The following is a 16,760-nucleotide window of genomic DNA, read 5'->3' on the forward strand; positions in this document are numbered from 1 at the left end:
AGAAAGACCAGGAAGAGGGGACAAGATAATGTGCTTGAAACAGAAGCATCTCTAAAGGGGATATTTTCAGTGTTTTTTCCCATGAGACATCCGTAGGTCTATGGATTAGCAGTGCTTCAGTAAGTGCACAACACTATCTCTGACAGATCCGAGTGAGTGTTGTGTCAGAACAGTCATACGTAGTCTGCACAACTGGTTAGATCATCTGGTGGAAATTCCACGAGAGCCGGGCCAGGTTACACTGTCTCAGAATCTGTCCATTATTTTTCCCCTTGTTAAATTATTCTTTAACAGTCAGGAAATGTTTTTACCTGGCAAAATTACTTTATGTAATGAATGCTCTCTTTGAAATCTGAAGTCAAATGTGAGAGGTGAGGTTCTGGTCATAATCTACAATGTGTGAAGCAGGTGGCTATCTTCAAGCAGATAAACATCCCTGTGAGATCCCACGCTTTCTTGGAATGGACGCTGGACATTCAGTACTGAGCTGGATGAACCTCTAGGTCTTTAGGGAACATGCCCTATTTGCCTGTGCTTAATTTTTACCAAACAACATTAAAGTGTGCAGGCTTATTAACATTAAAGGCTTAAATTACATTCCAGAACAATCTTATGTTAAGCCCAAGTTTCTGTCCTCACCAAAGCAAATTGCGAGATTGGCATAAGGGTTCTAAAAAGTCAAATATATTTTTTGACCTTAGGCTTCTGAGTCTTTTTAGGTAATTGCTTCAACCTTTCTGTCATAACTTGGGGAGGCTAGAGACTTACTTTTTTTTTTTTTTCAGTCATATGACTCCAGAAATGGGATTTGTAGAAAAAAGGCCATGTTATTCTAAATAAAGCATCCAGAGTTCTCTACAGAAAAAGCAACAAATCTTACATCTATGTAGGATCATGTCGATAGGCACTGGAGATCAGAATTACAGGAAAAAGTGCTTGGAGTTAGGTCAGATATGAATTATACACTTCATAGGATTAGGAAGAAATACTGAAATCGATCTCATGTAACTGAGCCTTGCTTGAGAAGGGAAAGACAGATAAAGCCTGTTTACTTGGGTAACTCTAGTAAGGGTGTTATGAGTCTGTACAGATACCATGGACTAGGGAAAGTGTGGTCTTTATTTTACTCTCACTGGAGGATGCATGGTATAGGACCAGAAACATAGATTTAAGGACGAGAAATAGACAGTCCCAGTGAAAGGACTCCCAGGTGAAGCTGGAATAAAGTGCAGTGGCATTTATAGAGCTTCTCATCTTTGCCATCCGCTGAGAAAGTCCAGCGAGGTTTCAAGTAGTATAAACTTCCAGCATCCTTAAGGGCCTGGTGTTCGTTCCCTTGCTCTTCTCCTTTTCTGGTCTGTGGCACTTTGCTTTGGTTCTGAGTATGTTTAAACAAGTCTCTCCTGAAACATCATACATAGGCTGAGATTACGAACAGAAACTTCTGAGAGTGCCCCTGATTCCCCTAGTAAGTCAATATAGTCTGTGGAGGGCAAAACGGTGCCACCATGATGCTGACAAGTGCCTTGCACAGTTGTGAGTTGCCCTGCTGAGATGAGTGTGACTGTTTCAGCGGCGGGGAACCGCTCAGACTGAAAGCTGGAGGCTGTCAAGAAAGGATCCTAAAACTCCTGTGAATTTTATGAATAGAGGAAGTAGTCTTTTTCAGAAAATACCATTTCCTAAAGGTGGGGAGAGATGCTCAGATAAGAACCTTTCTCAGTGCAAGCTCTATGACTCCCTGTCCCCTATGGAAAAGCGTGACAGAGAATGTCTATCATGGGGTGTAACGAGGCAAGATATGCAACTGAGTGTCTCTGGTATCCCAGTGGTGTGATTATCTCTTGATAACTACATCCCTGGCATACTCTTATGGGTTCAATAAACAGGTTTTTATTTTGTTAAGAGAAAGGATAGATTCAGCAGTTTAATGCCGATCAGCACTTCCAGATAAGACATATAGTTCCCATGGATTATAAAACTACTTTGATTGAGGAAGAATGCTGATAAAAGTAACAGGTAAATTAATCTTGGTTAACCCACAATCCCAGAACAGAGGAGGGTGGTTAATTATAGCAAAGAGCCTGAAATATCTTCCAAAGTATTGATTCAAACAGCTAGAGAGAAGGCAGCATGCATACTAACAAACCTAAACAAATAAAAATCCACTGTTGTTGCATAGATCAACAGGACCACGATGAACAGTGGTGCTGACACTGTTATAAACAGCTTCCATGGCCAAGTGGTGCAGCTGTTCTTGCCCCACTGGAAATTAAGACCAGATGGGATTTATAGAACTCCTCATCTTCACAATCAGCTGAGAAAGTTCAGAGGGAGGTTTCAAGAGATGTAAACATTCAGATTGGTGTGCACGTGTGTTTTAGAATAATTCGGTAGGAAATTTGAGGGCACAGTGAAACTCAAGTGCACCTATTTGGTTCTTTTTTTATGCTAATACACTGGTTTACATCCTTGTGGTTTTACTGTGAAGCAGTCTTCAGACATGCTAGTTTTTTTACATGCTTCATAATTTCAGTATCCAAAGTCCAATCTTTCAACTCCTTGTGTTTCCAGTGAAGAAAGCCTTGCCATAGCTGGCAGCAGAAAAAAAAAAAAAAACAACCCACCTCCAGTATTGTAAGCGGCAGTATTTGTGTAGATGTTCTTCCGTGTTTTGATTGAGCTATGCATGGAAAGGTGCGTGGGTGTTGGCAGTTACTTGCTGACTTGATTTTTCTTATTTATCATACCCAGCTGGGGCTTTCTCAGAGCCAAGGCCCAGAGCATATGGCGTCATGACTGGATGTTGCAGTTTAACATAAGGTTCTCATTTGTTTTTAAATCCTTTCCTGCATCGTCCAGAGATAGGACAAAAGTGTCCTCTTCATGGGAGGAACATCTCCAGTTTCCACGTGCTACTTGTTCTTGTATTGCTGAGAACTCTACCCTACTTATCTCAGCTATGGAGTTCATCTGAAGTTCTTTCTCCAGACTTTTTAATGTTCATGTACACAGACTTTGTAATTTTTCCAGCTGTAGTAGAGATTTTTGGAACAAGTGGTGGCTATTGAAATACACTTATTGTCCCTATTCTCATAGTATCTAAATTCCTTGGGATTTCTAGTCTGTGATTTAGGGACATATGCTTTTTTAGGAGGATCAGAAGCATGAAGACAGAGAGTCATGTTGGAAATTTGAAACAAAGAAATGACTTGAACGTGAATCTTTTCAGTCACTGGACTGGTAGATAAAAAATAAATGAGTCTATCTGTGTTATATCTGTTCCCTATGAGCTGCTGTAATACTTCTTCGCTTGCTATTATTAAATATAATTTAATATAATATTAATATAATAAATATAATGTTGAGGAAATTGCAACAGATCTCCACTTGTTGTGTGTTCTTTGTTACAGGAGTCAAATATTTTGAGTCCAATACAGGATGGGACCAAAAAACCCCAGATAGACAGCAATAAGAGCAATAACTACAATATTGTTAAAGAGGTTGGTATCTCTGCTAAGAAATTTGCTTGACATACCTGTTTGATAAGTAGATTTAGTAATTATTTTGAAAGAATGTATTTTTGTTTGGTTTTGTGTGACATGACTGGTTCTTTGCTTGCTTGCATACTTATTTATTTGTTTGTTTATTTATAGATTTTGATTCGACTCAGCAAACTTTGTGTTCAGAATAAAAAATGTCGGAATCAACAGCAGCGATTGCTGAAAAATATGGGTGCCCACTTGGTAGTGTTGGATCTTCTGCAGATACCCTATGAAAAGGTGGTTGTCATAATTTTAGTGGTAAAGAACATGACCTCAATAAAGGGAAAGGGCTCAAAGGCCCAAGGATCAATGTGAATATTTTTTTTAAACTGAATTCAATCAACCAGAGGAGTTCCACAAAGATGAAGCAACCTGGTCTAGCGGAAGGTGTCCCTGTCCATGGCAGAGGGTTGGAACTAGATGATATTTAAGTTCCCTTCCAACCAAAACCATCCTATGATTCTATGAACTACGGTACAAACATGAAACTATGATGCCGTTTTATATCTTAAGAATAATGGGTTTGGGCCTAAGTTTAAAAATGGCTGCCTGCATAGAACGGGTTTTATTAAGAATTTAATGTTTGCTGCCTCAGGTACTGGGATGTCACTGGGCTATCATCCTTTCCTGAAATAGGCAAACCTTAGACCTACAGTACTGCACAGTCAGAAGTGTTGATTTCGTGGCACTCCTGGCAGGGTGTCTAAATTCCACTGTTGGGTACTGGTGTGAGTGCTATGGTAGATACATAAGCTTCCAAGGATCAAGTCTGAAATAATTTCTTTGTTAGTGTGGTGGAAGCCTCTAACCTAGTGTCACTTGGAAGTTTTTCAGAAGATAATGTGATTTTGTACTAATTTAGTGGCATTGAGCATACGAATGAATGATCTAGATAGCCTTTTAAAGAGCACATCTTTCTAGATCTTATAGGAAGCATGGAGAGGCAATAAAACCTCTTTTGGGCTACGTTTTTCTGAGTGTTACACACTAATGTTATGATATAGACACTGGATTCAACTGGCTTCAGTAAAATGGTGCTTGTCCATATAGGTGGTTCATGAAATCCCAGTTAGAAAGCGATTTGAGAGGAACATAAAATGGGGATGAAACTAGACATATACATGTGTGGGAATATGTGTATGAACATATATGTGTGTGTAGGTGCACACACACATGCACACCTACATTTCTTACTACATGTAGCTATATAAAAGCCAGAGGTTTTCAAAAGCTTAATGCAGGCTAGAGAGCTTTTTCTGAAAATCAAGCCACTTAGCACCTTTTTAAACTAGGAAATTATAACCATGCACGAAGAAATCTTACTTTGTTTGTGCCCTTATGGTCAAGTCAATTGAGAGTAAGGTATAGCCACAAATGGACTCTGAAGAAAACTGGATCACTTGCTTGTGCTAGAGGGATAATTCCTGCCCTATAAAAGCTTCAGGAGAATTGCTTTGTTCCTAGCTGAATTCATGTTGTGCAGTCTTAACAAGTGTGTTTAGGTACACCCAGCTGATTAGTTTGTCTTTTCTTTCTGCAGAGTGATGAAAAGATGAATGAAGTTATGAATCTAGCTCACACTTTCCTTCAGAATTTTTGTCGAGGAAATCCTCAGAATCAAGTTCTCCTCCACAAAAATCTCAACTTGTTCTTAACTCCAGGGGTAAGTATTTTATTTTAAGTAGAATATTATAATGGGAAGTAATTTTGGACTTGCTGAAAAGTGCCAGTGCTAAATAAATAATTTTATGAAATGATGCCCTCTCTGCCTTCTCTTTTCTCTCCTTGTCTTTTCTCCCTTAGTGTCTTCTCTCTCCTGATTTTTCTCTCTTTATGTCATTGTTTTTAATACTGCAGTTTTAAAAGTGGAAATCAATATTACCTAGGTGGTTTACTGGAGGTATCTATGATGTGTCACATCATCACATCATGTTTAGCTTGACTCTGATCTTATTCATCCTAACTCACTCACAGTTGGACTATAAGCCAGGGTAGATGATGGTGTGACTATGCTCTCATGAAGCTTGTGTGATAGCAGAATTAGACTCATACATTTTTGTTGGTGATGCTTCCATTCGATTCAAATAATGTAAAAGTTGATCTTTTATTAAATTACGGTCTTTACAATAAACCTCTTCATCACAGTCCATTTATTTAACTAAAAATTAAGTGTATATATGTATGTATGTGTGTGTTTACAGATGAAGTCATATAGAATGACACTTTGCTCAGTGGCAGGTCTACTTTTATTAGAAAGAGTGTGAAGTATTAGGATTGTAGACCCTTAGCCTGTGTACATTAGGAAGCATTTGTTCTGTTATATTTTATTATACTTTTTTGGTGAAGTTAGTGAAAGGTGCTGAGCTGATTACAGGGGATACTAGCACCCAGATGCTATCCTATCTAACACTGGCACTTAATTCAGATGCCAAGTATGGAGCCTGCTTGCACTTGCTCTACTGTTCTTTTGAGGTTGATCTTCTGATAATCCTGGTTATTGTGCTTTTGTTCACATTGTGGAGCAAACGGTGTGGATTCCTTTTAGATGACACTAAACAGAAAGGTATACTCTAGGAACACACCTGAACCTCAAGAGCCTTTAGCCCAAAACTAGGGCAAGTTTGAAGCAAAAGCCTCAAGAATGCATAAAGTCTGGATGCTGGGTCCTCAGCAGCATCCCTTTCTTGCTACAGATCTGTTCCTCTGTAGTACCTTGCTACTCACAGATAGAAACATAGCCATAGGCTCCCTCTGTAGTTAATATGGAAGAGATGTTCTCTCAAAGAGTGAACAGACTGCATGTGCAGTGATTTGCCTGCTGGAAATGCCTGCCTCTGTCAACCATAGAAGGAGCCAGAGGGAGCGAATCATTTTATTTGGTTGCCTCAATGCAAAGTTTGATGGTTAGCGGGATGGATGTGGTCTCGGTTGTCTTGTATACCAAAGTCCCTATAGAGTGCTCTAGCAGTGTAGTGTGTGTATGGGTGTGTCATCATCTTCCATCTGGACATAAATTTTCTTTATGTCCACTTTAGGACCATTTTGTACTCATAGGAAAGTGTGGAGAAATCCCATCATAAGTGAGAGATAGACCCTAAGGTCGTTGCATAATCACTGGGCTGGTGCACATTGGACTTTTCCAGTTTCCCTTTAGCAATGTGACTTTCTCTAGTCTAGAGTCCCATCAATCTTTCAATCTCAAAACAAATCTGTTCTTCTTATAAGGCTGTTTTGATTTTAATCTGTTTAGCTCCTGGAAGCTGAAACCATGCGGCACATCTTCATGAATAATTACCTTCTGTGTAATGAAATCAGTGAGAGGGTGGTGCAGCACTTTGTACACTGTATTGAGACCCATGGCCGTCACGTGGAGTACCTGCGTTTCCTGCAGACCATTGTGAAAGCAGATGGCAAATATGTGAAAAAATGCCAAGACATGGTAATGACAGAGGTAAGTGAAGGGTTCGTGTTACTCATGTGATGACTTTTTAACACACTAGTATTTTGAGGTTGTTTTTTCTGCTCTTGATCCCGATGGGATATAATGGCATCATTGCTTTAGAATTTCAACTAGTATCACAAATAATGAATATTTTAGCAGACGTTTTTGGGAGTTTAATCTAATTTTGTAAGGCCATCTGTATAACTACTAGAAAGAAAACATGAGTGTTAGCATGGTGATACAGAGATGTCTATTTGTAGATGATGTAGCACGGAAATCTCAGAGTTACATAAGTCTTCATTTTCCTGTACTGTAATTTTGGATCTCATGTACACACCAAACTTGCCATATTGTCGTGTGTTTTTGCAATATAATAGGCTCTTACCTCTATGGATTTGTCTCCATAGCATTGTAGACCATTTATTTTAGTGCGTAACCATGTAACAGTTCTAGGTTCTAGTTGTTTCTGCTTTTGTTTCTTTTGCTCTGGAGCATTTCTTTTAGTCAGTAGAGCTACTCTAGCTTTAACTAGCTAAATTCAGAGTTTGACCAGGTAAATTCCACAGGGTGATTTGTGGACAAATCTTTATGCCCATAGAGTTACTAGGAAAATACCTAATTGACCTCTCTGCAATTAGGATTTGATATATAGTGTGCATGATAAATGAAGTCCTCAACTTGCAGATAGTCGTGTATTTAACTGTAATTATGCTAACAGTTCAATGAGATTAGGAAGTGGGTAAAGTTGAATACGGTGGAAAGTCCAGGTAGGATCAGAGTCCAAGGAACTTTTTTTTTTTTTTTACTTTACAAAGTGTAATTTTTTTGGTTGTTTTGGAAGAGTCAGCTTCATGAAGAAAATGGAGATAAGCTCTAGTTGTGGTATGAACAAAACCTGCTGAAATTTCATTCCACAGCAACAAAGAGGAAAAATTCCTAATTAAGAAAATAAAGTTTCAGCCTACATGGGTAACCTTTAATGGAATCCATCTCAACCTTTTCAACTTGACTGAAGTATTTTAACATGCAGTATCAATTACAAGCCTTTGACTTCCATAATTCAAACAGTTCTTGTGCCTTTGTGTGTTTAGATATTTCTCCTTCCACCTCAGCTTCTTGTAGGCTTTTACTTTCTCATCAAACCAAATTTTTACATTTTTCTCAATTTAAATACATTTTGTTACTGACCTATAATAGCACAAAGATAAATTGTCATATTACATTTTCAAGCTGACGGCATGATGAAAATCAAAATGTGACATTTACACATTGAGTCCTGCAAGAATTTGCAGAGGGTGAGGGGGCACCCCTATTATGACAAAAGAGAGTAAGATGGTGATCTGTTTTTTAAAAAGTAGAAAATTACCAGTAAGCAATTATGATTTGTTAGAAAAGAATGCTAATAGTGAAATTTGAATGGCATTTGAGTGGCAGTCCAATAGAAAGGAAGCCGTGTAGCCTAATTGTTGGAATTTGACATGGAGTCAGGACAGTTTCGTGGTAGACAACTGAGATGTACTTTGTGACCTTAAACAAGTGGTGTAACTTTTTCTGTGCCTCCAGGTGGGGTATGTAAACAATTTACCACAAGACAAGATAGAGTGTGAGCACACAGCATGCCTCAACTACTCCTGTGGTTTTTTTTACCCACAGGAAGTATATTACAGTTTATTCCCGTTTACTGGGAGTAAGGGATAAACTGATCATATTTACATATTTTAGAAAGTGTATACAGATGAGAGAGCACCGTTACAAAAGAGTACTTTCATAAGATCTTCTTCTGTCCTTGCATTTACAATGATGACTTTGTCCCCCTTAGCTCATCTTGTGCTGATAACATCATCTGCTTTGGTTTGTGGTTCCTCACAGTCAGTATATAGCAATCATGCTGTTGCAGCATCATGTTTCACAAGTTCACTATCTCCTGGTATTTCTTCCTTATTCATCAGCGATAGGTACATGAAAAGATGATAAAATACCAAGCAATACAGGTACAGATTAGATCTGGATTTGACAGAAGAGTGTAACTCTGGGGGAACCTGGAAGGAGTCATCTTCCCGCTCGTCTGTGCAAAACGTACACAAGTAGGAAATAACTACAGGAATGGGGTGAAAACTTAATAGAAGAAAACAATAGAGCAGGTACCTTCCCAGAGGGCTTGGTGTGGCTTTTTAATTAGTTTGTATTTGAAATTTCCTAAGAGCATAGTATTCCAGACAATCAGTATTAAGAAATTAGATCAATTTTCCATCATTTTGAATACTCGTATTTTCACTATTTTTTGCCATTGAGTGCAATTAAATGAATGATGTCTGAGCCCTCATACTGTCTCCTTCCTCCCTCCCAAGCACTTGTCCCTTTGAAAACTTCTTTTCCGTCCTGTGGATTGTCCAGAAAATGTCTATTTTGAAAAGTCATGAGTAGAAACATTTAAAAAAAAAAACAAAGATAAACGAGAAACAGGAATTTCAGGAAAGACTAAATTCACAATTCACTCCACCCAATTGTCAAAGTAAAAATAAGCAAGAAACAGGGAAAACATAATCAGAAAAGTTGTAAATTCAAATTTGAAATGTTGAAACCCTGGGAAATGTAATGGAATGTTTCCTGACTTGATACTTTTCAGCTTCTCTGGAAAACTGATTTTCATTCCTGCTCTTGCTACTTTCTCATTTCTTAACAGCTCCACTAACCTTTATTTCTACCCTTGAATTCAGTAAACTAGGCTTTCGTGTCATGTACAGACTTGAATATGTCACGTGCCTTATTCACAAAATACGTATGGCCGTTGTGCTGCCACGATGTATTCTGTACTAGAAAGGGTGTATGGGAACTTATTTTCACCTCCATTGAGAGTGCACTGTGCCTAAAAGGAAAGTGACGGAGAAGCGACTGGACTACTGTCCTGTACAAGCTTGGCTCAAGCTCACAGAGCTGCGCTGGCAGTAGGTATATTCAGTGTATGGGGGGTTCAAAACAGCGTTAGAGCAAAACTCTTCTGTGAGATTGCTGAGATGGGGCTGCCAGCATCCACCTCTGCCCTAGATCCTCCTGAGATGAGCAATGCACTCGCAGCAAAATCAAATATTTATCACACACACTAGTTTTCTGTGAAATGGAACAGCTGGCATGACACTGACAATGTCAAGACCTACCTGCCAAATTTGCATAGGTTGGGAAGAATCATCGTCCTTTGTTTCGATGCTGAGCAGGGGCACAGAAGAGGTTGGTTAAATTCTGGGTAAGCTACAGGCTTTTTGTGAGAGGTAGCACAGAAGATTTAATCTCTCTGCACCTTGAGTCCCTGTCTATAAAACAGGGATGATAATGTATCCTGGCCTCACAATAAGAGGTGAGGGTAATTAATTAACTTCAAACAAACATTGAGATGGTAGGAATAATACGGATGGCATACTGTCTTAGGTAAACACAGAGCTAGCTAGAAATTAAACTTCAAATTCCCCTTGCGTTAGCTCACTCCTTGGTGAGTTATTCCAGATTTGCACTTATGTAGATAAGAGCAGAAGTTTGCCTTAGATATTGTTTTGACATGTGCATTTGGGTAAACTGCATCAGAGTAAAATTTTTTTTTTTTTGAGCTCTCTCAATAGCCAGACAATCTTTGCATACTTAAAGGTAGAACCAAATAAAAAATTAAGAAAAGGACTGCAGTGCAAGGTGCTTAAAACTTTGTGGTATCTTTTTCAGCTGATAAATGGCGGTGAAGACGTGTTGATATTCTACAATGACAGAGCATCGTTTCCAGTCCTGCTCCAAATGATGTGTTCGGAGCGAGATCGAGCAGACGAGAGCGGACCCTTAGCGTATCACATCACTCTAGTGGAATTGCTAGCGGCTTGTACAGAAGGAAAGAATGTATACACAGAGATCAAGTGCAATTCACTCTTGCCACTGGATGATATAGTGAGAGTAGTGACCCATGATGACTGCATACCCGAGGTAAGATTCACTGAACGAGGAAGCCGACATAGCATTTGGAGAAACTCAGGAAATGTTTTATTGTCTATAATATCCTGACAAGTTGAATGTTTGCACAGAAAACGGGCTGGAAACAGGTGCTGTTTAAGGCGAATAAATGAGAAAAGATAAGGCTGTGTTTTCTTAAACAGGAAAATTTTTGTCTCTTATGCTGCATTCTGATTGTCAGTGCTTTGGGGCAGACGCCTCGTTTTGTTTTCCCGGGTTTGTCCAGCCACTATAGGGAGTTTAATGCTCTGATAACTTCTGGCTGGAGCTGCAAAGACTCAGCTGAGTGGTTTGTCAAGCCAACGTTTTGCCGCTGCCTGAATCTGTTGGAAATGATGGGTAACATTCTGGCCATGCTGAAGTCAGCGGGAGTTTTGGGCAAAGTCTCATTTTATTAAATTCAATTGCAGTCCAGCAAACGTTTTTATTCACTGCGTATCAAGGCCCAGTTATGCAGCTATTACCGGTCATGCTTCAGCAGACCTGTGATACTGCATGCTGATCAGAAGGGGAATGTTTATTTGCACCAAACCTGATGTGATCAAAAAAAATCTTTTCACAGTCTTTGCGAGGATCTTGCTCTGTATTGGTCAGGCAGATTTCTGCAGGCTATCTGGTGGAAAAATGTGGCTCATATCAACAGAACTGGGACCTGCAGCAATAAAGACTCCCTCTGTGCCGTGAAAATGTCCCCTTGTGATCAACTGATTCTTTTCTGAAAAAAGAAAATGCTTGCTTTGCTCCCAAGTTCCTCCTAACATTAATTTGAACAGATGCTAATTTAAAAAAGCCCAAACAAATGAAACCTAAGAGTCTGGCATGAGTTTTCTCCTGACTGCAGTAAACATAGGCAACTATCTGCTCTCCTTTGACCATGACGAGAACTTTTCAGTGTACCTGCGTATGTTTATATTTGATATATACATTTCAAGGACTGGATATCCATTTTTATGATGTGCACATGCAGACTTGTAATGCAGGAGAGGAGTGAGACTGCAGTCCTCCTGTGCTGCTGTGGCTGCAGTCCCAGTGCTGCACAACCTTTCTCTTCCATTTAGATTTGAGTTACACTCACCTTGAATGCAAGCACTGCATTAGGACTGTGGGAATATAGGGACTGCAGTTCCAGCTCTGCTAAAGACCTTTTTTTTTGATATTTGGCAAGCCTGTCACAAGGCATCAACCCGCAGCAGTCAACCAGCACGTGCAGGAGTGTCTTGCGTTTTGGCAGCTCCTGGCTTTGGAGCCAGGCCCTCATAGTCTTAATATCATTGAAATATCAGATTTGTTATTGGCTTGTTTTGTGGAGTTTTGTTGTTAGATTAAGAACATTTGCAAAACCTTTCCATTTTTCTTCATGGGATCTTTCAGTAAATACATTAATGCATTTGTTGTACTTTACTTCCCCTTAGATCTTCAGAACGAAGCATACGCATTATTGCTGTTAGTAGTGTGTGTTAGTACTTGAAGGATCATCTTTATTGTTCAGTATTTTTGCAGATGGAAAACAGTGTGTTAATGGTTTTCGCTGTTCCATTTCATATTGTTTGTGGTTTTGGTGTTCCTGCAGGTGAAAATTGCCTATGTTAATTTTGTTAACCACTGCTACGTGGACACTGAAGTGGAAATGAAAGAAATCTATGCCAGTAACCATATTTGGAAATTATTTGAGAACTTCCTCGTTGATATGGCAAGGGTAAGCTTCATGAGATGTTAAATATTACAGTGGAGTCATGGGTGGCAACTGAACTAGTAATAACTTTTTTTGTGAACTTTATTAACTTTTTTTTTCCAAAGTTGACCATAGAATAGTTTGGTGATTTTAACAAATCATCATTCCTATTATATTTTATTTATGATTTAACCTGCTAATTGCTAGTAATCTTCTGTTTCTAAAAGGGCACCTTGGAACCTATGTTCCTTTCTCTTGTCTTCCAGAAAAATATATTAGATGCATCTACAGGGTTGAGAGTCTGTGTACGTCTTCTGGCAGCATGTGTTACATGTCATTATGGTGCTGACTAAAAAAAAACCCTACATCTGTAATCTTCTTGCTTTACTCTTAGTACAGTGAGGATCAGGGATCAAGAAGTTCTTTGGCTCATGTTCTTTCTTTAATCTCACTTTGGCCCATTTTTGTCTTTTATTCTGCTGTCACTACATTGACACTGCTGATGCACAAGGCAAGTGTAGAGCTACAGTCTTTCAGAATACTAATTCATATATAAACTATAGGTTGCAAGGTGATGGGGCGTGGTTAGTGCTGTAGGCATTTGATTACTGTGGTCCCTAGTGAAGTTGAATTAAGCTTCCTTTCCCTGGTATTTTGGAGGCAGTAAACGAGGGAAATCTTATGACTTCTGGAAGGATAAAATACTAGTGTGACACAACGATTACAACTTATACTACATATCCCTTTTCTAGCAGGTAATGCTTCTTGTAAGAGCCTGATGTTAAGACCAACTAATGGAGTTTCTCTTTCTGCTCAAGAAGTAGAACCACATGTTTTTGGTGGCTGGTGGGCTATATTTGATCCTTGATGCTGGACAGTATTTTAGAGATGTTATAGAGCATGTTGCAAGAGTGCATGCCTATCTTTTCCTAGTCCTCAGTCTGTTACAGACTTGTGTTCTTCATTTTGTTGAAATTAAAGAAAAAAAAGTAAACAAATCTCATTTCAGTCCTGCAGCAGACATCTACCCCAAAGTAAAAGTGTGCCACAAAATAATTTCTTTGAAACCTGTTGGGAGAAAATGCCATGAATTATGGCCAAAAGAAGAATAAATGCAAAGACTTGTGCTGTGCAATAGGCATTGGGGCCTGTTCATTTCTCTGTGAAACAGAGAACTTATAAGTAATTGGGGTTTTTTCAGTTTTTCTTTTTTTTTTTTTTTTTTTTCCTGGGAACAGGTTAAGATAGGGATGGCTGTGCTCCCTTTTTTTAGTGGTGACCATTTTTAGCAGTTACAAGACCTCTACGAGCCCTGTTTTCCTGCTGTTTGTCTTTTCTCTGTGGTCATGTTCTATAATGAAAGCCCTTCTGGACAAATTAGGCTTGTTTGGAAAATTAAGATCAGAAACCTCCTTGGATGGGGATTCTGATTTTTAACCTTACTGTTTTTACTCCAAGAAGTATTTTCTCCTGTTTAATTCCCTCTCTGGGTTGCCCTTTCCTGACATGTCCTGGCCCTGATTCTCCAAACCGAATATCCTCCCTAGCCCTTGAACGTGACCAATTTTCTTCACCCTTGGGCTAGAAGCAGACATGTAGAAAGAGAGCTCTGTCCACAGTGCCCTTCATGAAGAGCCTGGAAACAAACTGCACCGTGCCAAATGATGTAGAGTTGTCCTGATGCTAGTGACCACTGAGCTTGTTTTCATACACCCTGCTCATAAGAGAAATTAGACTCCAGGTCTTCAGAGGTGACGAGTGAGCGTATTATTAATGCTGCAGTTTGTGTGCGTGTGCTGTTGAAACCGAATAGCAAAATGCAGGTTTATTTTGCTCTCCTGCAAAGCCCTCAGGGCAGATGCCTAATTAATCCTTTTAATTTCCTGGTTAATGGTTAAAAGAACTAAAAGAGCATGTCAGAAATACTCTGGCCTGTCCTGCTCTTCAGCCAGGTCCCTGTGGGTAGCCATATCTTCCGGATTATCATAGAATCATAGAATGGTTAGGGCTGGTAGGGACCTTCAAAGGTCATCTAGTCCAACCCCCCTGCAAGGAACAGGGATATCTCCAACTAGATCAGGTTGCTCAGGGCCTTGTCCAACCTGGCCTTGAATGTCTCCAGGGATGGAGCATCCACCACCTCTCTGGGCAACCTGTTCCAGTGTTCTACAACTCTCATGGTAAAAAATTTTTTCCTAATATCCAATCTGTTGAGTGTATTTGTTCAGGTCTGGTTTTCTGGGGTCCAGACGGAACCCACGTGTTATAAATACATCATCATTGTGTAGCTATCAGGACAGTTAGAATGCTGTCAGCCTCCTGAAAGATGTTACAATAGCTTTCAAAGCATTTAGAAAAAGAGCCCTTTGATCCTCTGTGTTCCAGTGAGCCCAAAGGGATGTTTTTGCGTGGGGGAAGGGGAAATGCTTTTCTTTTAGCTGTCACAAATGCTAAAGGGTTGTGAGCTTCGAGTCTGTTATTAGAGAGCACTTAGGTGAAAGATGGAGTGTGTTATCCTTAGGTTGGATTCCTTCCCTTTTTTATTTAAAAAAAAAAAAAAAAAGTAACCAAATTTTCTTATCTGTTTCTGGATTCAGGAAGGAAATATTTAGTCCCCAACTGTCGTGCTCTTTCAACAACGTGATGCATTGCAAAGCAGGCACGAGGCGGATTCATGTATAAATTCAGTTTGCCAAAAGCAGTCGCGCTTTCAAAGACACCCTGTTTCTACGGTTTCTGCCAACCTACTTTCTCCCGCGTGTGACTTAAAGCGTTGCACTAAGCAAAGTGGGTGCTGCTGAAGGAAAGGCTTCCCTTCCCTGCGTGTGGCCCAGCCTGTAAGCCAGCAGCTGGAGTCTGAGCAGGATTAAAGAAAGAGCCAGGATCTGACAGCTGTAAAGTCATCCTGGCTTTCTCTGCAGAATTTTTGAGGTATTATTCATGTGAGTTTTGGTCCCAAAGCCTCTTAAGGGGTTTTTAAACACCGCTTTCTCAATCCTCATCTCCATTTCATGCATTTCAGTTTTTTTTCTTCCGCAGGGAAACATCTTGCAGTCCCCAAAGGGCAGAGGGACAAGAACAAATTAGAGGATTTCCAAATTCCTTCTGCACTGGGAATTTTTCAGACCGGTGTTGGAGCAGAGTAGCATCTCCACATATGGCTCTGCTTTTTAGGCAAGCGAAGGAGAAAGCTTAAAAGAGTTTAGGAATTTAGTTTTGGTGATTTCTGAATTCACCGTGCTAGCACTGCACAGCTCCCTGTCTTCCTATTGGGATTGCAAGTGCTGAGCCTCACAGCTACTGTTTCCAGCCAAAATTGGCAGATTAATTGAAAGCAGAAGAACTTCAAGAGATTTTCATTTCTATGGGTTTGTTGTTTAGGTTTTTTTTGAAAAAAGTTTTGATTATTAATTGAATCTGTTACTTCCATGAGGACTGGGTATGGGGGTGTTGTACTTTTCCTAAAACTGAGGGGCTGAAGAGTTTGCTATTTCAGTTTAGCCACTGTTGCTTCTTTGACCAAAATCTTTCCTTTCCTGGAGTGATAAAAAATGCACTACGTGGGGGCATGACTTGTTTATCTGACACGTTTTAGAAAAGCAGACAAGCAAAGCTCCTCAAGATGCCTCATTTCTGTAGGTCTCAAGTTATCTTTGGTTATTCCTCTGCCTACCATATGACAATGCTTGTGTTACATTCTACTCGAAATGCTTTTGTGTTCCCATGAGCTGTATCTTCCCCTGAACATGGGTGCTTTTGGATGTCACATCAGTAACCTTCCTTAAAATGCTCCCAGTGAAACTGCTGTCTTGGAGTGTCCAAGTGTGACAGTGGCAGTGTGCAATTAGAGAGCACGTTTACCCCATGTGAGATTCAGGTGCTGTGGATTATCTTTCTGCTTCTGTCATCAACTTTTCTCTGTGACCTTAAGCAATTCGCTCTGGACTTCAGTTTCCCATCTGTAAAGTGATGCAATGGTGAGTACGTACCACACAGGTTCATGTGTTAAACACTCAGCTGGTAATGTGAAGACTACCCCAAAAGTCTATAAACAAAATAGATTCTGCTCTCACGTAGATTCCCTAGAACATTACAGTAGTCTGTGGCTTGCATA

The 16,760-nt window shown here is 39.7% G+C and overlaps 1 protein-coding gene across 1 annotated transcript in view; it reads left to right on the forward strand.

The window, feature by feature from the left end:
• The window catches only part of ITPR2 (inositol 1,4,5-trisphosphate receptor type 2), a 261,956-nt gene that overhangs the window by 112,294 nt on the left and 132,902 nt on the right, over positions 1-16,760 (forward strand). The window contains exons 27-32 of the mRNA XM_086611258.1: positions 3,414-3,503; positions 3,657-3,782; positions 5,086-5,208; positions 6,796-6,996; positions 10,696-10,947; positions 12,545-12,670. Coding sequence (XP_086467384.1) covers positions 3,414-3,503; positions 3,657-3,782; positions 5,086-5,208; positions 6,796-6,996; positions 10,696-10,947; positions 12,545-12,670 — 918 coding nt within the window. The remainder of the gene's footprint in view (positions 1-3,413; positions 3,504-3,656; positions 3,783-5,085; positions 5,209-6,795; positions 6,997-10,695; positions 10,948-12,544; positions 12,671-16,760) is intronic.

The sequence above is a fragment of the Tauraco erythrolophus genome, chromosome 4 (assembly GCF_009769465.1).
Source record: "Tauraco erythrolophus isolate bTauEry1 chromosome 4, bTauEry1.pri, whole genome shotgun sequence".
NCBI lineage: Eukaryota > Metazoa > Chordata > Aves > Musophagiformes > Musophagidae > Tauraco > Tauraco erythrolophus.